This window comes from Ostrinia furnacalis, unplaced genomic scaffold (genome assembly GCF_004193835.3).
Source record: "Ostrinia furnacalis isolate ACB-3 unplaced genomic scaffold, ASM419383v2 OfSCF2997, whole genome shotgun sequence".
Taxonomy (NCBI): domain Eukaryota; kingdom Metazoa; phylum Arthropoda; class Insecta; order Lepidoptera; family Crambidae; genus Ostrinia; species Ostrinia furnacalis.
In genome coordinates, this window is record NW_021133236.1 from 1 (window position 1) to 27,047 (window position 27,047).

General features: G+C 35.7%; 3 protein-coding genes across 5 annotated transcripts; 1 reads left to right on the forward strand and 2 right to left on the reverse strand.

Annotated features, from left to right (window-relative positions):
- Positions 1-208: 208 nt before the first annotated feature.
- Bili (FERM domain-containing protein 8 Bili) lies at positions 209-2,279 on the reverse strand. Its single transcript, XM_028310291.1, has 5 exons — positions 2,070-2,279; positions 1,735-1,949; positions 1,240-1,365; positions 727-966; positions 209-378 (listed from the first exon to the last, which is right to left on the reverse strand). The coding sequence occupies exons 1-5, from the start codon at positions 2,198-2,200 to the stop codon at positions 209-211; spliced, it is 882 nt and encodes a 293-aa protein (XP_028166092.1). The 5' UTR covers positions 2,201-2,279.
- Positions 2,280-2,549: 270 nt separating this feature from the next.
- On the forward strand, positions 2,550-4,051 carry Saysd1 (SAYSVFN motif domain containing 1). 2 transcript variants are annotated; one of them, XM_028310252.1, is made up of 3 exons: positions 2,550-2,778; positions 2,856-3,033; positions 3,232-4,043. In XM_028310252.1, exons 2-3 carry the CDS (start codon positions 2,872-2,874, stop codon positions 3,619-3,621), a joined length of 552 nt encoding a protein of 183 aa, XP_028166053.1. In that variant the 5' UTR covers positions 2,550-2,778; positions 2,856-2,871; the 3' UTR covers positions 3,622-4,043. The 2 variants fall into 2 exon arrangements, with proteins under 2 accessions (XP_028166053.1, XP_028166055.1); XM_028310254.1 differs by lacking the exon at positions 2,550-2,778 and having other exon boundaries at positions 2,869-3,033; positions 3,232-4,051.
- A 3,508-nt stretch (positions 4,052-7,559) lies between these two features.
- LOC114356880 (post-GPI attachment to proteins factor 6) lies at positions 7,560-25,220 on the reverse strand. Of its 2 annotated transcripts, XM_028310251.1 has the most exons (5): positions 24,694-25,220; positions 17,340-17,588; positions 8,950-9,839; positions 8,688-8,835; positions 7,560-8,567 (listed from the first exon to the last, which is right to left on the reverse strand). In XM_028310251.1, the coding sequence occupies exons 1-5, from the start codon at positions 24,965-24,967 to the stop codon at positions 7,834-7,836; spliced, it is 2,295 nt and encodes a 764-aa protein (XP_028166052.1). In that variant the 5' UTR covers positions 24,968-25,220; the 3' UTR covers positions 7,560-7,833. The 2 variants fall into 2 exon arrangements, with proteins under 2 accessions (XP_028166052.1, XP_028166051.1); XM_028310250.1 differs by having other exon boundaries at positions 8,688-9,839.
- Between the last annotated feature and the right edge of the window lie 1,827 nt (positions 25,221-27,047).

Genomic DNA, 27,047 nt, shown 5'->3' on the forward strand with positions numbered 1-27,047 from the left:
ATTATTAAAAGAATGCATGAGAATTGGTGGTGGAACAGAAACAGATGACTATTGCAACTAAAGTTTTGAAACGTTTTGAAAGGGTTAAGGGTAGAAAAATTAATTTAAGTAACATATTTTTGGAAAAGGTAATAAATAAGCAATATGATTTGAAAGATGAACAGAACATTATATTGATGGGAAAGACAGGATGGGATATTTAAAAAACTCACTTGATGCCCTCTTCTAAGTGCTTCGGAAAGAACACGTTCCTCTGCAGCCTCAAGACGGGCTGGTCGCGCGCCTTCCGCGTCTCCGAGCCGTGTCCGTACCGTTGTAACAACTTCTGCCAGCTCGCCCAGATTTTCCATGGGCAGTGGTGCGGCTTGAGCTGGATTTCTGCAACAAGAAATAATACCAAACTTGGAAATACTCAAGTACGTAAGCTTGCTTACACATAGTCTGATCACTTGATATAGTTATCATAACATTATTATAAAAACAAGCTGTTGAAAAGGTTTTACATGCCATCAGCCATGGTTGAAGGATTAGAAAACTGGATGAAAATCCGGCCCGAAGGACCAGAAAATGTGTAGGAAGTTCTGGTTCAAAGGATCAGAAAACTGGAGGAATCCGGCTCGAAGGACCAGAAAATTGGAGGAATTCGGCTCGAAGGACCAGAAAATTACAGAAAACCACCTCATTTGAGAGTGCCTACTTTTTTTTAGATACCTACTATTAACTTACCCAACAATGGACTGCACATCCACAAAGCAAAGACGTTCGCTGCCAGACTCCTTGCGCTGGGCTGCGTCAGACCTAGTTCCTCAGTAGCCAGGGTTGCATTGAGGAACCTGGAAGCCGTCACGCATGAGGGAACTTCCTCTGAGCTCATCTCTATCATTATGGCGGTTTTGGACATGAGGTACACGCATGTCACAGGGTTTGAGGTCACGCTGGACGAAGAGGCTGTGCTGCCTGATGACCCTGAATGATAAAAAGGAGTAATTTATTACTCCAGTTATTAAAAGGATGAGATGTTAATTAAATGGTATCTACTAGCTATTGCTTATGATAAGATCGTCCCATTAAAATGCAAACGATTTGAGATCAGATCAGTGCCATTTGAAACATTTGAATTCTTTCAAAAAGCCCTTTCTTTCGAAATGCAATACAGTTGAACCGAAAATATTTCCGGACATTCTGGCATCAAAGATGACGTAAAATGGAATTATCTGGTCCCTGGAAGCAATTTCTCACCAGGCAAAGGCGGGGATATAGCACTGGACGAACTGCCGCCACTCGTGATGGGCTCTGTTGTGCTGAAGGAGCCAGCAGCGATGCTGCTGGAACCCGTCTGGTTAGAGCAGCTGCTGAGGTTTGACCCTGAAGAATGTTAGCGTAAATGTTTGAAAAGCATACTTTAGTTCAGCAGAACTTTCAAAAGAATTTCACATTTAAAAGCTCTGCTAAAAGTGCGAAAAACAAAGAGCAAAGTAAATAATTAAAAAAAACCCAGAATGGATCTAATAAACAGAGAAAATTACTTTTTTATTTCCTAGTCAATTCTCAGGGTCTGTTAATCGGGGAATTAAAATAGGTAAGTCCCGAAACCTACTTTTTATGGGACAAGAGGCAAATGAGCTGACGTAGACACCCGCAACCCCGGGGGAGTTACAAGATATTACAGGATCGCTCATACTTTGCTACTGGGTGCGGACTGACTTATTTTCTTGATGCTAAAGTTTTATTTACCCATAACACTTTTCTCCAACGAGTCCGAGCTATTGCTCTCTTTGGAGTCTGGCAAGGGTTTGTGCGGGTCATGCTTGTCCCACTCGTTGTGCCGTCCCAGGGGGCTGTATGTGAGGTGCGGCAGCCTTTGGGACACTGAATATAAGTGTGCATTGACTTCTGCCTGCAATTTCTGGCTTTGAACGCTGTAATACTCTTCCCGCGACCTAAATTCACTGAAAAGAAATATTGGATAATTTTATTAATTTTTACGTTACCTTTTTATTACTGAAAACAATTGAAGGAATTTAAATGTGGTATGTAATAACAACTACAGTAAACAATAGTTTGCTTACTTGTATTGATACTCTGCTTGCATAGGATAACCACGACGCGAATAATCTACGGGGATGATTGTAATGTAATTCCCACTGTTTTGAACATTCGGATTTTCCCCGTAGGCCCCCATTTCAGATTGATGTTCCATTTATTACTACAAAAACATAGTTTAATCAGTCATTTTCCTAACAAAAATAAATAATATTGTAACTTGATGAAAATATCGATCGGACTTCCCGCCTCTATCAGTGTTGCCACTTTTTTAAAAATGTTCCAATTAATAAGTAGCTCAGTTTTATAATACTAACACATTTTATAAGTTGATAATCTAATTATGACGTTAAAAAAATTTGTAGTATTTTATTTTGCTTCGAAATACAAGTATTATTAACAAAATAACTTATTTAAATAATGAGCTCAATCTATAATCTTAATCGAGTATAATGAACGGCACTATTTTTATCGATCAGCTGCTGTGCTGTCACCGAATATGTTAAAATGACATTTGGAAATCATTTGTTTTTGTCTACAATCGCTCGCGCAAATTGTGCTTGTTTGAATGTCGACGTGTTTTAAATTCAGTTTTTGCTAATTAAAAACCTCACCTTTGTTCATTGCCAGTTGATTTTAATCCATATTGTAGCTGGCGCCAAACTTGTGCCGGTCAATACTTTGAAACCTACCCGAACAGCACCGGATTTATTTGTGAGACTTGAAGACAAGCAGGTATTTAAGTTACTTGTATTGTCATGACAAAATTGATAAGTGAATTTTATCACATAATAATCTACGCTTTTTCGTAGACTCAAAATTCCACGTATGGAGGAGAAACTGAAGGAATACCGCGCTCTTCGCCGTCGCAAACAGTTGATAAACGAAGCCAAGGAGAAATTGGAAGCAGGGAGGCAGAAAATAGTCGATATGTTGGTGCCTAATGCTTTTAAAGACATGGGGAAAGAGAATGAAGAAGAGGCCTTGTTGGTAGGTTGAAATACTAGTTCAAGTATGTTTATTTACTATTTTTAATTCTTGATCTTCTTTTTTTTTTATTAGCGACAATGAGGAAGCTCTTGACCTGTATCTGACTCGATGGAAAGTGATGCTCTAAGTGATCATCATGTGATGAAATAAAAATGCTGTACACTACTGTAATTCAAATTATTTTCTTGGTTATTTCAGATGGAAAATGAAGAAATTCCTCAGGAAGAAGAAAAGCTCTTGCCATCTGAACCAGAATCACCCAGCGAAGTTGCATCTGAAACCAGCGAGGTGGAATCCTTCATAGAAGAACAACCAGAATCTTGGCAATATTTCACCATAAAATGGGCAATTGTTGGCATTGTCTGGCTTGCACTTTTCATAGTTTTCTTGAAAATCCAATTCGGGGCAGTTTTCTTTGTGATCTCAGTTTTAGTAGGAATTTGTATTAACACACGAACAAGGCCAAAAAAGAGAGGCGAAGTCTCTGCCTATAGTGTGTTTAATGAGAATTGTGTCAGCATAGATGGCACTCTGAAAGCGGAGCAGTTTGAGAGGGAAATACGGTATGGTGCGGCCAGTGTGAGGTAAATTTTATATTTACAGCAAATATAGGTGTACTCGGTCCCAATTGAATTGTGACTTGACTGGCTGTAATCTCAATTATTAATCTTCAGCCTTCTATGTACAATCAACTGCACATCAAGCTAATACTAATTACTGTATCTTCTAACGTAGTTGGAATAATTTAACAAAATTTTCTATTTTTTCAACAAAATGTAGCCTAATGTGCTGCCGATTGTACTATTTATTATACCATTCCATTATGAATAAATGTGTGTCTATTTTAATAGGTGTCTAAAATTATCATGAAACTTTTTATAACTGTTCGGTCCCTTTTGGAAAACAGGTTTTATCAGACTGACTGTCACTTCAAGTGATGTAGTATGATTCTTGTAGGATACGCTGCAGTTATAGCTATATTATTAACTTATTAAGAATATGTATGAAATAATAAATAAAGCTGTTTATTGCCAGCTATTTTATTTTGTTTCATTTATTCAGGTCAGCGTTGAAAAATGAAAGAGCAAAAATTGGTAAATTAAATTTGGTTTATTAATCACATTTAGAATTGACAACAAATATAAATTCAGTAGTAATAATAAATGCAACATAATTTAGATTTAATTAAACTACAATAGCGCAACAGAAACCTTTTAGGAACATATTGCTTGTTCTTGCACCAGATAAAATTATGTACACGACTTGGCCATACCAAATAGTAAAATTTTTTGCTAGAATTTTTATTATAAATGGTCCTTTGCATTTTTTGCAATTGCCTTTAGTAAAACCCATGACTAATATTTTCTACCATTTTCCATTTATTTATACCTACATTTTCATTCAATTCTGTTATTTAGACATTTTTAACATTACTTAATTTCAAAGTTACTGCTTGGCGAATATAACATAAAGAAGTGTACATAATATCACTATACACACCCTTTTCGTATTTTCAAGCATATCACTCTCTTTCTTTTTTACTAAATAAGAGAGAGATGAAGAGCGCTTCTGATAGGCCATACAATGTTAGGAACAAATCATTAGCCTCAGATGCAATTTAAATTAAGTATTAGCTAGTTAATATGGTCATGGTGGAAGATTTAATGAAATAGTAGGTACATAATTTGAGCAAAAAATAAAAACAAAAAGGAAAGGAATGTAAGCAAATTCTTCTACAAATCACATATTTCTTGAAACCTTACATTAATGTATACAGGGTGGAAACGTTAAGTGATCTCACTCGATTATTTCTAAACTATACAAGATATTGAAAAACTGGTAACTGATCCTGAAAGTGCTTCATGAGCTCTTTCAAACGGTACCAATAATAGGGTACAGCATAAACTGGATCTATCTGAAAATTCAATGTTTCCAGCTTCCATACTAAATGTATGCCAGCCACACAATATTAGAAGTGTAATTTTTCTATTTAATAATAAACTCTTAAAATAAACTCGTAAATTGTATTCTTATTTAAAATTATTCATGGAAAACATTGGTTTTAGGCTTTACTTGCTATAATATTGTCAAGAGATGAGTGTCATGACTGTGGTTGTACTAAATGTATGGAAGAAAGAAACATTGCATTTTTGGATAGATCCAGTTTATTCTGTAACCTATTATTGATACCATTGGATAGAGCTTGTGATGCACTTTTAGAATCAGTAATCAGTTTTACGATATCATGTGTAGTTTTTAAAATAATGTGACTTTACTAAATGTATGGAAGCTGGAAACATTGAATTTTCGGATAGATCCAGTTTATTCTGTAACCTATTATTAATACCGTTTGATAGAGCTCATGAAGCACTTTCAGGATCAGTAACTAGTTTATTGATATCTTGTATAGTTTAGAAATAATCGAGTGAGATCACTTATCGTTTCCACCCTGTATTAGTAGGACTTAATATAATTTGACATTGAAATTGATTCCTTTTGTGTTTAGAATGTACACACACTACTTTGGAAATTTAAATAGCAATAATATGGAAGAAGGTAAGTTAACAAAATTATAATTATCAAGAATTTTCGAGGGTATGCACTCATAAAATAGAAGTATATTATTATCATTATAATAGTCTAATTTTATGATCACAATTATCTTGAAATTACTTAGTAATGGCACAAAACTTTATTATTTCATAATATTTGTTCGTTAAGATGATAGTGGACAATATAAGGCACCTTACTTGAGATACTAAACAATATGATAGAACATTTTAACACATATTTAAAATATATTGGTAACTATATTACATAGTAATAATAAAGTTAATTTTATAATTTCATATTATTATAAATTAATATTGTACTAAAATTCATATAAATAAGGCATAAATGGAAATCTAGATCATACCTACTAAAACTATATACGTATTTTAATAGTAATCAACGGAATGTACTACCTAAATGGCTCTAAATGCAATACTACCTACCTAAATCCAATATGGGGCCAATTTCGGTCTAGGTAGAAAAAAAATCTACTAATATAAATATAAATGTAACAAGAACTATAAATTATACAGGCTGCCTCAGAAAGAAGGTATTATGAAACTAACTTTGAAGTATAAATCTACACTCAAAATGTATATTTTCTCAACTAATCAGAGGCTTAAATCCATAATTGAGGTTTGATTATGGTTTTCCAATTTATGTACTTCTAGTTCCCTATTCCGAGACGATATTATTGAATGTAGATTTATTAATAGAGGGTTATTTCATAATACAGTCCTTAAATGTGGTTCACTTCACTTCAATATAGCACCTGCCATTTGCATGTTAAGTTATTGTACCTAGTTTTTGAGTTATTAGTATAGAAGTGAGTGTTGTAGTTTCAACTGTAGTAATTAGTAAAATCGTGCGTTCATGAATTTATAATCCAAATGTTTTATAAGTATAGATCAACAGAATATAGTGAACATGTAGAACCTACATACAACTTACCTACCTCGATTTATGAAGATTCTTACTCTATGACTTACATTAAACTATTTGGTAATAATACTAAATTCAAGTCACATAATATGGGGAACAAACCATTGCAAATTATGGCAGAAAATAGTTCAACTGAGTATTGGTAGTATCAATCGTGAAACAATAATTAATACTTAATTCTTGGGGCGTAATAAATATTATGCCTAATTTTGCTACGTCCTAGTTTAAGGCTTGGTATTTCTGCTAAAGTAGGTATTTCGCGCTGTCAAAATCTGCGCGCGCAATACTTCGCCGAAGACAGCGCGCCAAAGAGCTCTCCCGGCTACACAGTATAGAAATACCAGTTGGTTAGGTTAGGTTGACTTCCTTCCGTTCAAGCGTCACACTCACAGCACTTTCTAATACAAATCATATCCAAGTGATACAAATTAAAACAACTTTCAGAATTTTTGGGAATATATTTTAGAATCGAATAAATATAAAATATAACTGCCAAAGTAAACACGGTTCAAAGAGGCGTGGCGTCACCCGACCTTCCGGAATTTTCAAGATTATGTCACCCGACCTATCGTTAGGTCCTCGGGAGCTTGAGCGATTGGAAAAACATTTTATGATCAGTTACTCTTAGTAGCGATTATTTAGAGCTTGGATAAATTATAGTTGTTGCAATTCACGAAACTTTGCATGTGGTTAATTACATTAATCAGTACACGCATCAATTTTGTTCAGTCTTTTTGTTTATTAATAAATAAAAATATCATACTAAAATTGCATATATATTTTTTATTTAGAATCTCAAATCGCTTATTTTAAAAATAAAACCATAATTAGAAAACGAATAGAGGTAACTTTGGGAATTTATTCTATCGAGTCAACTTCATCAAATCGTGTTTCCATCCGTTAATAGCCCTAGAAAATATCCTCAACTATGCCCAATAAAAATCTTAGCCTTTAATTTTACTGTTTAGTACCTCAAAAATGAAAAATGAAAACCTCATTTTCGCCATTTTCTCTGCTACCCGGCCTTAAGAGAAAAAATTGAAATCCTACGATTACAGTCTTCTTGCATTGTTTCAGACGTTATAATTACCCTATTCCACTATTGTCATGTGTATATTACATTGACTATTTTATAAAAGTTACAAAAAAGAGCACACATTATTACAAACATGTGGAAAATACTACAATCTCTTCTGTACTCGTGGATGACTAGCTGAAAAAACATTCTTGTGACATTTAAAACTTACATACTAGACTAATTGCACCTTTGTGTACTTGATCATAAACTAAAGACGTTCAGAGGATTCAGTTCGCGCCAATGCCCTGAGATCGGTGGAAGACCCTGCAAAAAGGCAGTCGGCAAGAGTTTGGGCTTGGAACGAACGGGTTGGTGTCCTCAGTCCTCTTCACGTCTGGCAGTAGAAATACGACACTCAACGCGATTATCATGTGCCAAACCGAGTGCACAATTTTGTAATTCTGCTCCGTTTGAAGAAACCCGTAGCAAACTAGACCCACAGTCACCAATACTATACCCATGGGCATGTAAATAGTGTAATACGACTTGGGGTACTTCATGATCCCGTTCTTTCTGTAGTCTAGGTACCAGGATAGAAACAGGACGACACAGCCCACGGCGACAGGGAAGACGAATGAGAAAAACGAATGCATGTTCCATGTCGTGAGTAAAGCTATGACGATGGCGCCGATGAGTTGGAATGTGGATCTGAATTTGTCGCCGACGATGCTCATGGCGAGCAAAGTTACCCAGAAGGACATCAAACCGCAGTAGAAGTCTCCGAACTGAAGAATATTACCTCTTACGATGCAGTACGCCACTTGTGCAGGCGCATCGCACGCGTGGTAGAACGTCGAGAACAGCATCGTGAATGTATACATCATGGCCTCCGTGTAGTAGAGACGAATGACGGCGACGTAAATTGAGAAGAAGAATAGAAGATTGCTCAGCGTCAGTAATAGCACGGAGACTAGCATATACACTCTGCTGTCCATCCTCGAGTCGTCAGAACAGTCCCAATCTGAAAAACAAAACACGCATTAGTAAACTATACGGAAATTGTCAGGAAGTAGTTTGAGATTCTTCGTAAGCGTCATGCGCATGCATCAGCAACTTGGCGTTTTATTACAACACTGCTTACTTCCGTATCCAGCAGAGCAAGAACAGAATGACATCACCAGTCCCCCGAAAGTGTTCAGCAAGCAGCTGCCGTGGTTGCTGCAGCGGCCGCTGACGCACGAGGTCGAAGACACCGACAGCACTATCGTAGTGTTGCAGTCTGACGTGCCCTGTCTAGTATTATCCCAAGATGCAATGCTATCGTCCACTACCTCCTCCTCGTCTAACGAATCAGACACGTAATACTTAGTCCCATTATCTGAAGTAGGGCAAGGACACACTACCTGGTCGCAGAATATCCTCAGCGTCAGATACCACGTCCCGCTGTCCGGGAACGGAATTATAATCTTGTCGTATATGGTTTCAGAGTCTGTACTGTTCAGGATGAATAACGCCGGCTTGACTTGATCGTTGTACTTGCAGTGACCAGTATCAAGAGGAATACTGGGGTGGCCGATGTCCATGCAAATGACGGCCCTGATGAACTGGTTGTCTTCAGTGAACGCGAGGAGAGAACCTTTGTGCACCTCTCTCTTATATCCCATGTAATACTTCAGGCTCATAAGCAGACTGGCTTCGATTTGGAGACTCCCTCCGATATCGAGGAACTGGTTGACCTTGAACCTCACGCTCTTTATTTCGCCTGCGGTGACGTTGATCAGACTCGTCGCGTCTTGCAAATCAGTGGTTGGGAGTCCGTAGTTGAACGTGAAGAAACGTCCTTTGTCATCGCGCATAAGATCGAAAATGGTATTATTGTCTATTTCTTCTAAATCTGTGCGCATGTAGTAGGACTCGCAATCTGCCACTCTTGAGGCATTGTCTATGAGCTCGATGCGGATATAGTGCCACGCAACTGGGTGCGGTGTGAACGATATCGTTTGTACCTTGCTCTCTTTCGAATCGAACGCGCAGTGCACCAAGTTGCTCTCTTCTGTCGGCAGAGACAGCGCCTGCACTTTAAAGGTCACCTGTTTATTGTCTTCGGGAGTATTGAGAACTGTTACATTCAATCTTAATGGCAGTGGGCTATCTGCAGTAATGCATTTAAAGTAAATCGGTATCTCCGAGTAATCCAAAGTTAGATTATCGTGGCAGTCTATTAGTTCGATGGAGTCTTCTCTTTTCACTTGTAAATCTGTGTATAATATTGTTTGGCAGTCCGCAACCAAGCCTGGAAAGGACAAAAATATTATGTTCAATAATTAAATACAACGTTGGATAACAAAAACATGAGCATAGCCGTGGATATTTTAGGATTTTTTATTAACCGCATTTTGACGTCATTATGCGTCACACGTACTTTATATTCAGATAGTATTCGGTGAACAATGCCTACGAATATTCTGATTGTTCTGAGAACGAACGTCAAGTGTACCAGATTGTCTTATGAGCAGTGATAACGCGCCGCAGTTGCAGTACTAGCCTAATAATAATGTAATGAACATCATGATGCGAGTGGGCGATGTGTGGAATGGATACGGCTTTTATTAAATGTAACGCATAGGGCTACTACGTATTTTATGCTAACATTGCATTATACAAAATTCAAAGAAGAGAGAAGACAGTTTCATAATGAGGTCTTAATATTTTTTGCCTACCTTTAGAACGTTTATTTATTTTTACGCTTCATTGATTTTATTTTAATTAATGCCAAACATAAGTTTTGGTATTAACAAATCCAAGTAGATATTTTATTAATTCGACATAATTTATGGCAAATTATTTGAAATACAAAATTGATTAGGAAAGATTAATAGGTGCGTCAGCGTGTAAATATTATGTAACTAAGTAATAGGATTTTGTTCAATCAGATTTGTATACTTTTTGTCCTGCCGATTGATCCAACGTAACCGCGGATAAGTAGGTAGGTACCTAGTCTATTAAATATGTATACCTAAATATTTTTATGTACCACATGAAGACAGGCAAAAGAACTAAGTTTGGCTGACATGAAAGTTAACTATTCTTTCTGTTGCATATAAATTGACATAAATTCCTAATTTCCTAGTAACTAAGTAGGTACCTACCTATCTCTGGTAGTTGTATTTCTTCAATACAAATAAGCGACCTTCGTACATTCCTAGGAAACAAACAGTAGTTTCACGCGTGTAAACATTTACTATTACCGGGGTTTATTTAACAGAACAGAAATATTTACGGGAGATACTCGCCAATACAGGTAAGGTCAAATACTGTTTGGCAAAGTATATCTTTTATTGTGTATTTTATTTTTATTCAGACTGCGGATTTTCGGATTCCATGTTGTAATCCATACTTAATTAATCCTCAAAGTAAGTACTTTCATATCTAATTTATACTTTCATTATTGATAGTCCTGCTTAATTAGTTTGCATATCGGGCGATAATGCCAGAGATTTAGTTTGATCCACGCACAATGCCTCTACATTTGAGTGCATGATTTTTTTTATTAATCTAGGCGTTTTTCTGAGTGTTGTTTTGTTCTTTAAACATCTAGGTTTAATATTGTTTACAAAAATATATATTTTTATCCTAAGTCCTATCCTATCCAATTTAATTTTCATTAGATTTTTGATATGCCCAAACGTATCTTTGAGAGAGTAGAGTTTCTCGCAATTTTCTACAAGCAAACTAAGACGGCCCATTTACGATTTTCGGACAAAATAGGGCGGATTGTGCAATTTTCTGCGACTTATGGGAAGATATTTGTTTATTTGCTAAATATTTTCTTTCTCTAGTTTGTTCTCTCTCTTTTTCTGCAAGTATTCTGCCAAATAAAATAATTATCTATGTGTTTACACTGGTATGTGTGAATTTGGCTGCCAACTGTCGACAACCTTACCGTATATGGGGCAGGAAGTGGCACAATCAAGCAAACGCGCACGAGGCCAATTCAGTGGCTGTATCACCGAGATTTTATAGCATGTAATGCATCCACACTACCAGTCGGATTGTGCAGCAATCAAGTGCTTGGGAAGTCGGTCATGTGTCGTAGGATGCACTTACAGCCGGTGGTAACTTGACAAGGAATACATTATACATACTACAGTCTAGACAAAGTTAAAAAAATTCAACTGGCTAGCTATCACGGTTCATCTCAGCACTGGCCCATTTATTGTCCCGAAGCAGTGGTAGGGTTAATATTGGGACGTGTAAAAGGGGTTACCTACGCCATATCGAATGACAAATGATCGAAAATCAAAATATCGAATACGTTTCATCGAACGATCAAAATATCGAACGATCAAAATATCGAAGGCTCAAAATATCGAACGTTCAGAATATCGAACGATCAAAATATCGAACGGTCAAAATATCGAACGATCAAAATATCGAAAGTCGATATAGACGTTTTTATTAAATTTCATCATGCATCATTTCTTCGAGTTTATAAATTGGGGACCTATTATAAGCCTAGCCTGTCCCAAAAAGGAAAGTTCAGAAATGATGCGTGATGAAATTTAATAAAAACGTCTATATCGACTTTCGATATTTTGATCGTTCGATATTTTGATCGTTCGATATTCTGAACGTTCGATATTTTAAGCATTCGATATTATGATCGTTCGATATTTTGATCGTTCGATATTTTGATCGTTCGATGAAACGTATTCGATATTTTGATTTTCGATCATTTGTCATTCGATATGGCGTAGGTAACCCCTTTAAAAGTGCTTTTTAAAGCCTATTTGCAAAAATAAATGAGTTTTATGAGCTACAGCCAATGGGTAATGGGTAGGGTTGCCAACCGTACTCTAAAATAGAGTATTGTCCTCTATATCATGTAGGCGTACTCTATAATCTATAACACTAATAGAGTACGCTAAAATACTCTTTTTTACAAAATGTTTACTAAACTAGTGCACGTCTGTAATAATATGCAAAAATCCATAATTAGAATAAAAAATTGGCCAAGTGCGTGTCGTGTCACTCGCAGTGTAGGGTTCCGTAGTTGTCCATCGTTACCACAATATATTTCAGAAACAAGCAATTACTTCATCTAAAGTCACTTTTCATATTTTCTTCTAAGAATTTTTTACTAGTTAAGAAATTTTATAATACATAAGTCAAATGACTATTACTCTTAAACCAAGTGATGTATCTTAACCGTTATAGTTTTCCATGAAAGTTCGTGAAAAGCAGTTTTATTACAAATTTTTCCAGATTTTTCAAGCCCACAGTTTAGTTTTTAGAGGGGGGGGGGGGGAGTAGAGTAGAGTTTTACACGCCCTACTCGAACAAAAATCGACACTTTTAACTTTAATAATTTGCAAACAGATCTCTAAATGGAAAAATAGTCTTAGAAACCCCTAAGCTATTTTAAAAGACCTATCCAACGATACCCCACACGATGGGGTAGAAGATGAAAAAAAATTCATCCCCACTTTACATGTAGGGGAGCTAACCAAAAAAAAAACTTTTTAAATTTTATTTTACCGTTTTTTCGGCGTGATTAATATACATACCTCCAAAAAATTACAGCTCTCTAGTGCTAATAGTTTCCAAGCAGAACCTCGAACAGACAGACAGACATATCGAAACTATAAGGGTTCCTTGTCAGGACTACGGAACCCTAAAAAGTCTACTATTTACTGTTAATATGTTGGTATCGCCGATTCCCCAAACCATATTCGAACGTTCCTGATTCGTTGTGCTGCAAAAAGTACAAAAAAATACCTTTTTAAAAGTACAAAATAAATGATACTCTTTTTTTTTAAGTCCGTACTCTTTATTTACCTCCTTTAAAACCAGATATACTTTATTTCTTCTAAAAAAAGTTGGCAACCCTAGTAATGGGTACGCATTACGGAGACCCAAAAAACATGACAGTTATTATCCCAGAATCGAGTATTTTTTGTTTATTAATTATGTAGTTGTTTATTCCGTGAAGCTTTACAAATTAAAACTGCCACCAATGTAACTTTAATCTTCATTTTAAATTCTTTCCTGAGGTCTCGCGGTGGTAGGTACCTACTATTATTTTTTTTCTTTTTATGCAGTACCTAAATGAAATAAAAGTGAAATGTAAATTGATACATATTTACCAAGAAATCTATTCATATTTAGAAAAAAATCACATTCTTTGCAAAGAACAAAATGGCTTTAGGCAAAACAAAAACATAAATATGGCTATATTTGAATTCTTGAACAACGTTATACCCAATATCAACAAAAGAAATCCCGTGTGTACTATATTTTGTGACATGACTCAAGCATTTGACCACGTAAAACATGACATTCTGATTGACAAACTTATGACATATGGTATTCGAGGCAATGTATCACAACTAATAAAATCTTATTTAGACAACAGGAAACAATATACTTCCATTACACGTTTAAACGATAACTCGAAACTGGAAGTAGAATATCGATCAAATGAACGTCATGTTAAATATGGTGTACCACAAGGTAGTGTCTTGGGCCCACTATTATTTATTATTTATATTAATGACCTACCTCGATCTACTGACAACCCTATGACTCTTTTTGCGGACGATAGTACTCTGACTGTAGCATGTAAGCGACCTGACATTTATGAAAATGACATTAATAATTCTTTGACATCAATAATTTCATGGTTAGACAATAATAATTTAAAAATAAATATTTCTAAGACACAAGTTATGAAATTCCGACAAAGAATAATATCTGCACCTGACATAAATGTAATATACAATAACATGACAATCTCTGAAGTAGACAGTGCAAAATTTCTAGGAATATTCATAGATAAACAACTGAACTGGAAGACACACATTGAGTACCTAAGTAAAAAGTTGAGTAGTTCTGCATACGCACTATACAAGTTAGCTCCACTACTAAACGTTGATTCTCTGCTCTTGGCGTACCATGGCTTAGTGGCGTCGAATTTGAGATACGGCGTTATTTTCTGGGGGAATTCTACTGACAGAGAAATTATTTTTAAAATGCAGAAACGTTGTATACGAGCAATGTTTGGAATGAAAGCGGCTGATAGTTGTAAGCCAGTTTTCAAAAAACATATAATTTTAACATTTCCGTCAATATATATTTTAGAAATAGTACTGTTTGTTAAGGCCAATCCGTCACTTTTTATTCGTTTAGAGGATGTTGTCAGTCGCAACCGACGTGACTACTCAAGACTACGGATGCCCCCCTCAAATTCAGCTCTTATGAGTAAAAGTATATTATGTATGGCACCTAGAATTTACAATAACATCCCCTTAACAATAAAAAAATTAGAATTGTATGAATTTAAAATGAAGGTTAAAAATTTATTAATTGAAAAATGTTATTATAATCTGACGGACTTCCTAAGTGACAAATTTTGATTTACTTCTTAATATTATTATTTTTTTCATTTAATCTGATTATGCAACATTGACTTTAACTTTAATTTGATTTGATTATGCAGTATTATTGTAATTGATATTTTATTTTTAATTTAATTTGTACACCGCAAAGGTACGACATGTTGATGCCATTTTGAATGCTGACTTAACACCTTATGTACACATGTTTGAACAAATAAATGTATCTTTATCTTTATCTTTATCTTTACAATTTACAGAATTTTAGGTGTAACTAAAATCAATTAAGTAGGTACATTTACATTTTAACAATTACATTTTGGAACATGTAGAAATAAGGAAACCGTCACATTAAATGAATGCCTTTACCTATGTATAAGTAAAAAATATAATTAAGTATTAGGTTTTGTACTCTAAGAGGAAAAATAAATTCGTTGTAGTTAGCTACTTGACATACACATTGGAATTAATTAGCTGTGGTTTTGTATTTAATTGGTTTTGTATTGTTACATTCAAGGTAAAGCTACATGTAGGTAAAAGTAGGTACCTACCTAAGAGGCAAATAGAGGAACAGGAAAGTTGCAAAAAATATTAAATTTTTAGCTTTGCGCCCTTTTTGTTTTTCCACAAAACTTGATTTTGGGAAAAAAATGTTGTCCCTTTTTTCGTCAAGAACAACCTTTTTTTTATATTTATTTATTATTCATTATTGAGCAATTACATATTTGATCCAAATAGCGTCCTAAATCCTCTTTAGGTTTGTCTAGACACTATTGTTCTCTATACAAATAAAAACAACTTTTACCCGACTGCGCCAGAAGAAGGGTTATTTTATCTGTGTACATTGCTAGGCGAGTTGCGCAATTTGTCCCATTACTAGCCCCACCCTATTGACAGGAGATAGTAATTTGGTCGATAAATCCTTAATGGATATTACTCAAACCCATGGCCGTGGTTGCTATGATAACACCAGCTATGTGTAAAATTTTGATAACGCTAGTTGTTTGATACTTATCGTGATGAAACAGGCTATTTCCTAAAACTGTTATTGTAGTAGTAACATCCATGTAGTGAGTCTTCCAGTGACTTGGCCTAATTTTTAAATTTTTTTTTCTTCCAGCAACTGGGCCCTCTAAGGTTCTAGATAAGATTTTTGTTGATTTGGTGTTTAATTTATTAACATGCACATTGAAAGTGGGCCAATCGGGCTGGAATGAAAAATATCTAAAAATTCAATGCATTGACTTGGCCCGTGGACTAAGCTAAAAGTGGCCCAAGTCGCTAGAACACTCCTAGGATTTACTAACCCGAGTTTTAGGTGTTAATATGCCAGTAATTTGCATCGAACTGAAATAACCAACTAATCACCATTTATACGTGAGTAAGGTAATTTTAGAGTTAGATAAAAAGGTGCATTAAATAACTTCTTGAAAATCTTATTTGACTCAGGCATGGGATTCAAGTATAAACATTCAAAGTCAAGCCCGAAATGGAGGCAACGGACAGTAAATTGAGCAATTGCTCGTGTGATCTACGTGTTCTTGGGGTCAAGAAGTCACACAGAGCAACACTCGTTTGATTGAATGCTTCCTAACAGTCGGAAATTTGCAATCGGCTAGCCAAGCCGTCGGCATGCTTGGTAACAGATTTTGACACGCAATGTTACTTACTTCCCAATTGCCCTGTCATCATCAAGTCATTAAAAAAAATAACCCCCTTACTAATAAAACACACGCTCGTTGAACAGTGTTTTAAAGTGACGTTTAGTATGGAAATATGATTTTAAAACAGTGTTCAACAACTGTGTAACTTTTTATTAGTAAGGGGGTTAGTTTCTACTGCAAGAGGACGGTCCGCTCTAATTTACAAGGAGAAAACGAAGGAAAGGTGGACAGAGGTCCTCATATAAGTAGCAGGAAAGCGCTGGATGCAGGCTGCTACAAACCGGTCAAACTGGAAATCGTTGGGGGATGCCTCCTATGTTCAGCAGTGAACGTCCTCTGGCTCAATTAATGATGATGAAATGGAGATAGCCTACACTTAGAGAGACAGGTTGGGGAGGTATATTACCTATGTAAGATAGATCATATCCATGTCGCAAGTGCCACCGAAATACTGTGAAACTAGTTTAGTTCAAATTCACCAAGTTTGGAATGTCGCGGTAGTCGTTTCGTTAAATTACGTGTTCCAAGTTTGAATCGAGTTTTCAGTATCGTTTCAGCCATAGTATTACCGTGTTTCAGCTATGCCCGTTGCTTACGATCACCATTACAATTTTCTTAATAATTACAGTAACATTTATTTACCTTACTTTTTACGTTACACAACTTGATAGACTCTACACTCTTAGAACTAACGTAACATTCAAGTGTAAAAATCTTAATTAACAACAAACTCACCTTGTTGCTCAACCTTCTGCGTCCTCGGGTCCTCCCATTTGATGTACACCAAGGCGTACCAGTTTCCAGGTCTTGGGTTGGTGATCGAATATGTCCTGTTCAGACCATCAGAGAGCAGTTCCAGGGTATGAATGTTCTCCCGAGTCGCCGGATCCACGAAGAATGGGGGGAAGTCGTACCCATCAGGATTTACTGCTGGATACGAGCCATGCTTGATGTTGACTATCACCTCTTGGGGGCTGCAAGACCCTGGAAACCATTGCATGATTATGGACGATTTGAATGATTGAAATGCTCTAAATTAAGGCTTGGAACCGTTCCATAGAACGGTGAAACATTCGTTTTATGTTCAATTAGCTAGCGACCTTACTGGCTTTGTAGCACTGATTTGAAAATCATAAAAATTATTATGCTTCAAATTATGCAAGTCTTCTTTTTAAGAGAAATTGAGAACATCGTTCTCATCTTTACAACCTTATTAATATCAAAAGTGACTTTGAAAAATATAGCAATGAGGCCGAAAAATGTATGTTGTTTTTGTTGTGATCAGGGAATATTTTATCATAACGATAAGAGTTTAATTACGTATAAATAATTTTGATGCCTACCTAAATAAAGTAAATGCGCGTTCATCGTGTCCGAATTCTAATTTTACCCCTTACCATAATAGTAAAGCTTAAACTCTCCCTACATTGTTTATTAATATGATCGTGGATCGTGTGGAATGATTGTACTTTGTAGGTTTACCAAATGGAATAAGGTACAGTATATTCGCTTTCAGATTACTCAGACCTTCAATCACGGGAGATCGTGCGGAGAGCTGTATTCGCTTCTATAAAATCGACGTGAACGTTTCAACGTGATCACGAACGCTCTGCCAAGAATGAAACGAATAGGAAGAAAAGAGCTTCAATAGCTTTCAGGTAGGCATAGGTATAGCGATTCTCTACCAATGCGTGCTAACTGCTACTTCTTACTCATGCAGCAATACAATTGCGATAATCGTAGTTATCGGTTAGTGTAGTTGCAGATGCAGTGTACAATCGCGATTGAGTAGCGATGCTAGTGATACAGCCACGCACGATGCCAAAAGGTGTTACTTATAGTGGTGTAAGACACTTCAGGGATCTTGACGGTACATTGCTCATAAGCATCTTTCATGTGCTTCATCGCCCATCAGTGACCTACACTCACCGCAGTCACCCAACTATAAGACACCCCGCTGGCTACAGAATTTTTGAAGGACTATACTTTGGTCGTGCTTTGGTTGCTCGGCTTCGAATTCCCTGAGGATGCCTCCGAAAACAAAATATCTTCCTTGGAGAACGAACCTACCGTTGGATATCTTCTTACATGGTAGCGTTGCCTGCACGTGTACAGAAAATAAACAAAGCATGTTTGAGGATATTCACAAACAAACTACGAAACGTGTGATAAGCAAAGTAAATGGTGCTGGCTCAAGTACATATTAATATAGGTTCTTTTCCTATATGGATGCTTATGCAAAGCTTTTACTGTATGCCACAAAGCAGAAAATTAAATACAAAGTAGAAGAAAGCAGGAAAATAATATAGAACTGCGTAATATGTTGCGAAACAAGGAACATAATCGGATAAAGTATTTCATGTGATATACTATATTATGTATATCGTCTCTATTTACATTATTCCAGTGTTGATTGGATTGGCTTATTGGATTGTCTCATGGGTTGGCCGCCATGTAAGTAAATGGTCGATTATGTATTGCTAGGCGACCAACACACAATTTAATTTAAAGCTATTTTCACACTGATAAGGACATTTTATCAAATCAGGGAGTGATATGATAACGTCATTGAACTATAATGAATTACGTATTTTATGAAAATGTATGCATAATATCTGATTATCAGCATGACAGTATGATTCAAACGTGATTATTGAAAAGATAGAATAAACAAATGTTAATAATTAAATATCATTTACTTTTGACAATTCGTCTCTCTGTTCGAGAGCATCTCTAGTACCTATTAAGAGAATCATCCTCCTAGTCGTCACGAAACTCAGCTGAAGCATGCTGAAGTTTCCAATTTGACTCTACTAGTTGAGTTAATTACGGTCCCAGTTGACGGAATCCTCCTATCACGAGGCTTCCGGCGACTGGGACCGCAATTAACTAGGACCGCGGTCCCAGACGCCGGATCCATAAAAAAAAAATTTTCTTCGGGCGACTAGGACCACTCATAGATAACTTAAAAGAAAATATTATTCAATCCAATGGTACAGTACTAAAATCCATAAGTGGTCCCAGTCGCCGGAAGAAAATTATTTAATTTTTACGCATCCGGCGACTGGGACCGCGGTCCCAGTTAATTGCGGTCCCAGTTGACGGAATCCTCGCTATCACTCAATAATTTATTATCGTTGCTAGGCATGTTGATCTATTGTCACGTGTACTAAAACTGTACCTACTTGATAATTATATTTTTTTGGAGGAATTTGGAACATGACTCGCTTTAGTCAAGTGCGGGTGATTAACGCATTTTTGTACAGTACCTAATTTAGAAACAAAATCCCCACTGAGTTAATTAACTAGTAAGGATTTCGGAAAAAATACCTCACGTTGAGATGTCGACATTACTATGTCTTTTTATTTTCCTATTTCGTGGCCCATAATATGTTACTACAGTTCAAGCTTTATTAGTTTATTCGTAGCCATGACGCCTCTGATCGGAGGATATCATGGGGTCATTGACAAGAATCAAAAGCGCTATCTATAAATAACGAACGATTCGTATTCTATCTAAATAATCATAAGCGGCTCGCATATCCTAGATTCAGGAATGAATGCTGAATGGGAAGAAAGAGCTTCAAAGGATGCACTAAGTGAAAATTTGGAGCCCGTCCACATTGATTCTTTTGGCTGCCTTAAAGGACAATGTTCGTTCTCCATACATTGTTCGCCNACCATTTTAAATGCTGACTTAACACCTTATGTACACATGTTTGAACAAATAAATGTATCTTTATCTTTATCTTTATCTTTAAGATTTTTTTTGGGCATAGTTGAGGATATTTTCTAGGGCTATTAACGGATGGAAACACGATTTGATATATATGTTTCTCACACTTCAACTGGCATTGGATTCAACATCGGATTCTGACACTTTTACAGTTATGATACCATGAATATCAGTTTATGGTCCTAATTATTTTTATTTTATTTACGACCTTCGACCAGTTGGACACTTTAGATAGCTTCTTGTAATAGTGTCAATATCTTTTTAGCTTTTAACGCAAATCTAGTCTTCAAAGCAGTTTAATCGATTTATTTTATTTTCAAAATCGATATTTTATTGTCTATGATGGCCGCAGGAACATCACTATACATGGACTCCCAGCAATAAAGTACGGTAATGCCTCGTACAGATTTTATCGGCAAAAATTATGGAACTTGATAGGTTTTAGACCATGCCACGCACCAAAACGTCCGGAAGTTGTAATAGTATTATAGAATAACGTTAAAAGACTTATTTATTTAATTTTTCAATGCTTAAGTGTCCATTAGAACGAAAGGGTGCTTAATGTATTAAAAAAAATAGAAAATAATTATGATGGGTTAATGTTTTTTGGCGGTTTTTTAGGCGGTTTCTGACAATGTCCTTTGACGGTAATTAAATAATTACCCTATGGTGAACCGATGCGTAACGCGAAAACGTCCGCCCACGAGTAAGTTTAATGAGTTGCTGTTTGGTTGCTGTAAATATTGGAGAAATTACGTTAATGCGTTGATGCAATATGCACCAATGTATATTTATTAGATAATAGTTTATATCAGTCCGATAAACGGTGACCTCCTGCCGGGGTCATAGACCAGAGTGCCGCTATCTGCTGTTTATCTACGCTGATGGTCGCATTTGGGGTGGGGTGGATGGGGCCAACCCATGGACATTCAACTGGTAATCTAAATAATGCAATGCGTCGCCACACGGATACTGTTTTTGTCTCGCAGACATATGGTTTGGGCGCCAGGAGTACCCTAATCTATGGTTCGGACGTTCGGAGTTTTTCGATCTGGGAACTGAATGGTTTTATGATGATACTCCTAATTTGCCGAGCTAATTGTCCCATGGAAAATTCACAACTGATGTCAAGACATCAATTTTGAGTAGACTAGACTGTCTTTGTCTGTAGGCGCTAACTAATGGCTTTGAGTCAATGGCATGATAGAGTACCGCACCTTACGGTATGGGTATTCAATGGGTACCTATGGGTAGAACTCTTCTCAACTTACGAGTTGGCTGCCCCTGCGACTTGTGGGTACACGTTTTCCACACGTCGAAAAATATAATTGATCATGGAAGGTTCGTGACGATGTCAGAATCCTATGGCTCTTTTGAGGTAGGTTGGAAGCTATGGTGACCAAATAATTCAGACAGTAACCGTCGTAGTCTATCGTAACGAAGATGATGCCATCTGGCTGCGTTTAAAGGTTTGAAAAGGTGCACGTCTGCTGTCATCAATACATTATAGTCCCTGTTTAATGATAGCGACTCTAATTCTTACGACGTTAATCTTAGGATTCGAGCGAGCCGATACTAGGGTCTAATTGAAAAAAATATCTACTGTAGGTATATGTATATGGGACTACGGGAGTGAAAACGTCGAATAACTCGCGTCGCATTACGATTATAGCGATGTAGCAGAAATTGTGTTGGTCTTAATGTAGTACACAAGCAATATTGCTTGTTTGCCAGAAAAGCAATATTGCTTGTGGGGCAAACAAACAATATGTATCTACCTGTAGCAAACAAAGAGCGAAAGGTTACAATGTCGGCGACCGTGAATGGCGCGCGTTATTTGGGCACAGTGGTGGATCAAGGACTATTATTTTTTGTTGTTATGAGTGTGTAGATATTGAACTATCTGTTATATTTTATTGATTGTCAGGTTTAGGAGAATATGCTTTTATTGAATGCTAGTTTTCCGCCCGCAGCTTCGCACGGGTTTGTCCCGGAAATTATTTGAATTTTTCTCGCTGTAAAACCATCCTTGGACTTCAACGAACATTAAAAAAAAGAATTGGTAAAATTGGTCGATGCGTTGTTGAGTTATGCGATTTCTTTTTATATTTATAGATGAAATTTAAAGCAGGCAAAATTCAATGAACATGTAGTTTAAGAAATAGAGATAATTTTTAGATTTTAATATTTATTAAGATAGTAAATAAGTCGTTAAGTATTAAGGTAAAGTTTTTATAAATCCACTAAATATGGGAAATGGCATTGGATAGGTCTCAATAATTTATGAAATTAATGAAAGTAAGCTGGTACCTATTCCATTAATTTCCTTGAACATGGCAAAAAATTAATATGCGGATGACAAAGCTGCCGTACTAGCTATATCAACAGTAACTCCAATTTTTGCCAAAAATGAGTAATTATTGAATGAGAATCGTTATGAGTGAACTGACAGGCATTTTAATAGAAAAAAATTGAGTTACTGCTGATATAGCTACCACAGCAGAAAGAAAACCTAGTCTTTATTTGGATGAAGTCGAGAAATTAGAAAAATAGTTAAAATTAAATAAATTTAAATTAGTTACTTCTGACAATAAAACAAAGCTGCAACAAGGGTAAAGTGTGTTCAAACAAAGCCAGCTATTGAAACAAAGTGAGGCAACTTGCAAATAAATATTTAAAAACTTCTTTTAAATTGGTAACAAATATTCTTTAACATGTTAGACAAAAACAAAGGATTTTAATTAAAAAAACTGTTTTCTCCCAATTTATGAATTAGAAGATTTTCTGAAAATCATAGAGTGAGAGTTATGATAAGTGTACCAAACTATAGAATTATTGTTTATAGGACTGTTAACATTTTCAAAGTTTTTATATAAAATATGAGTATTTCTCAAAAAAAATGTACGTAACGAAACAGTAGTAACGAAATAGTAAGGCCATAAGGCTTGTTATACATTGGCGAATTATTGTAAATGCTCTTCATTTATTCAATTCGAAATATTTGTAAGTATGCACCCAAATACGGGGTAATATTAAGGGGTTAGAAATAAAATAATGGAGTAATCATTCATACTATTTTAATAAAATTATTTTTGTTCCATCATATTTATCCATTTTGAGTCGTTCTCTGTAAGCTTTTTGCCTTTCGGCATTGGTTTTTGGCGGCATTCCTAAAAAAACAAAAGAAGTAATCACATAAAAACGTAATCTAAATGATTTGATAATTTTTTGCTGGTGGCACTTCTGTAAAGCAGATAGTATTAAATCCTTTTTGTTATTACCGCTCTATATTTTTTGAAATAAATTAAGTAGTGAATATTACTATGCTTAGTCAGGTAATAACAGTATACACTCAGCATTATGTTGTACTTTTTCGTAACGTAATTTGATAATTTTTTGCTGGTGGCACTTCTGTAAAGCAGATAGTATCCAATCCTTTTGTTATTAACGCTCTATATTTTTTGAAATAAATTAAGTAGTGAATATTACTATGCTTAGTCAGGTAATAACAGTATACACTCAGCATTATGTTGTACTTTTTCGTAACGTAACGAAATTCGTAAAAAACGTAACGAAATATTAGACAAAATGAGATCAGAAACAAGTATTTTTTTGATAAAATTTGTTACAGCAAATATAAAAGCTTACTAAATGTTCGTACCACACGTATTACAAAAAATGGTTAAATGAAGACTTACCGTTCTATATAAAATCGCTGATTTTACTGCCTGTTACGAAAAAGTAATCCCACAAAACACACACGTTTTCACTAATTTTCGCGATAGATGTTATGGCGGAGACGTCAGGCCAACAGCCATTCAGAGTGCAGCTATTGTTGTCCGTGTAAAATAAATACGAAATTGTTCAGAAACCATGGGAAAGTAGAAATAAATCGTAACTAAAGAGTAAATAACGAAATAGTAAATGAGAGCGACTCATTTTGTTTTTTTGCTTTAAATTGCCAATTCATTATGACACCCCATAGAAAATCAATTTGATACAGAAACTGCGATTACTGTAGAACGATAATACTAAGAAATTTACAATAATTTAGTTACGTATCGCATTTTATGAAACAAAAATACATGAAAAAGCTAGGGTGGCAAACAGGTTTTTGTATGAAAGGTAAAAAAGGACTATTTTTAAAATATCTAAATATATGGTAATAAGTAGGATTATAGCTATAATTCTTCGTTATCTTAAAGATTAATATTCATCCTTCAAAATTGTGTGTGTGTTTTTTTTGTGTGATGATTTATAAATATAAAACTTTTGAACTGTTTCAAAGCACACTTTTTTTTTTAAAAATGTACATTTTTTTTGAGAAATACTCATATAAAGCTTGTTAGTTACCAATATTATTTAAGTGCATCTCCTCCGATTGGAACGTAAAGCGCGCGTCGGTGACCCCCCTCATCACGGGGTAAAACACAACGGAAACTGTGCGGTAGCTTCTATACATATATACATCGGTGGCGACCTGCCTGGTCACCAAGTGGTAATCATCCAGCAAAACAGTCCGAGTCCTGGTCAACTGCTCGATAATCTTCCTCCTATGAACCTCCTCCTCTGGCTCCTCACCAGCACTCACAACACACACGTACAACAATACATAATAAATTCTCATGATGGACGCCTACCTTTACAATTTCTCGCGATTTATATTTTATTGTATAAAACTATCCAAAGTTATTTAACTAAAATTATGTAAAATTTGTGCGCATTTTTACTATTATTGGAAAGGACGGTAACTTCGATTGATCTGCTGTTCATTCACACGATAAATCAACAGCAAGCTCGGCCGATATTTTTATTTTAATAAAAAACTGTCGGCGAAAACCCGACCCAATCTCACGAAATCAATCGGGCAATCGGCATTCGGCGAGCGAATAATACTAAAACGTCAGTAACGTCACTCGTATTGACAGGTGTCATATCAGAACCATGAAGCTAAAGATAAAAATGGAGGGCAGAGTTGGAACAAAAACTTGAGTCAAATACCTACTTATATCTATCTCGCTCTCTGCGGCCCTACCTCTCTTTTTAGTGTGAACTGTAGTATTGCTATCTTCTGATTTAAATCTCCTTGTAAATTCTTCGAAATAGCCAATTCACTAACCAAATCAGAAGTTAAACAAATAAATAATTAATATTTGAAACTAAGATTACCTAGTTAAATAAAAAATCACAAAATTGTCGGCCATTTAGGCTTAATGTGTTGGCGAATCAGGGAATTACAATCCCAATTCCTAGGTAATCGGTACCATGTGGCAACATCGGCCCAATCCGGCCCATCATGGCGGTTGTTTACTATTTTGTTTATTAAGCAGTTAATTTCGTTTGAAATTGTTTACAGGAAATAATCATTGTTTTATCACAAGAATTGGTGCAAAATTTTGTAGTGCGTGGTTGCGGTAGTACGTGGTGTCCTGGAAGGCGAATCAGGGAATTACAATCCCAATTCCTGGGTAATCGGTACCATGTGGCAACATCGGCCCAATCCGGCCCATCATGGCGGTTGTTTACTATTTTGTTTATTAAGCAGTTAATTTCGTTTGAAATTGTTTACAGGAAATAATCATTGTTTTATCACAAGAATTGGTGCAAAATTTTGTAGTGCGTGGTTGCGGTAGTACGTGGTGTCCTGGAAGTGACATAAGATTCCACGTGTAAGTGTTTATTTCGTGATTTCCGACATTGGATCACTGTAAACATTTTTCTCATATGTCAAGAAATAAAGATTTTACATTGGTTTCATTGAATTTGAGCAATTTTATATTTTTTGTTTATTTAGAAAGAGCGAGTCTGCCCACAGAGAGCGAGATAGTGATACTTAGTTTGTGCTTCAAGTAGGTATTCGGAGTGTGGCCTCCATTTTTATCTGTAGCTTCATGATCAGAACGTTCAGAAATTTGGGCGGAATCGCAATTTTTTAGCTGTCGGAGTGCCTTGGTTATGCTCAAGAACTATGTTTTTTTGGAGTGGGCTTTGTCGAGTTGCCCTTACATGATCATGATAACAAAAACGTAGCTTTTCAAACATTTTCAACTAAACGAAAAACATAAAAAAGCATTTTTCTATAAATTCCTACCACCATCAACCTAGTTTCAAAATGATAATAGACCCTCTCCCTGTGGACTTCTCCATTAAATGCTTTTCCACTCAGACTAAGGTTCTATGATTTATTTATTCCCACATATCTGTGATTTATTAATTCGTCCATTGAAGTTTGAAGTTCATATTTTTCTCTAATCCATATCTGTGATATTTTTGAACGTTTGCGGCGGCAACTCATTCAATGTTACCAACGTATAAAATTACCCATAATTTCAGATTTATATTAATTTGTAAATGGGACAGTCTTATCAACTCCAAAATATTGAAAACTTAATTTAGTGTTTCTTGGCGGACAAGAAGTGTTGTTTATGTAGAAATAGAATAGTACTTTACTTTATTTTATTCAGCCGAATAACCATTAATTGCCAATTGTATTGTGACTTGTGAACTTTTCTTTCAATTTCCTTTTTCAAGAAGTCTGCGCTAAGTTTATAGAACTACATCTTTAAAGAAACTCATGTGTATTTGCTGGTATCCTTCCGTTTGGCCAAATTACTTTTCGCCAAATTTCACTTCGCAAACAACTTATCGCCAAAGTTTCATTTCCCAAATAAACTTTTAGCAACTGTACTTTTCGCAACTAATTCATT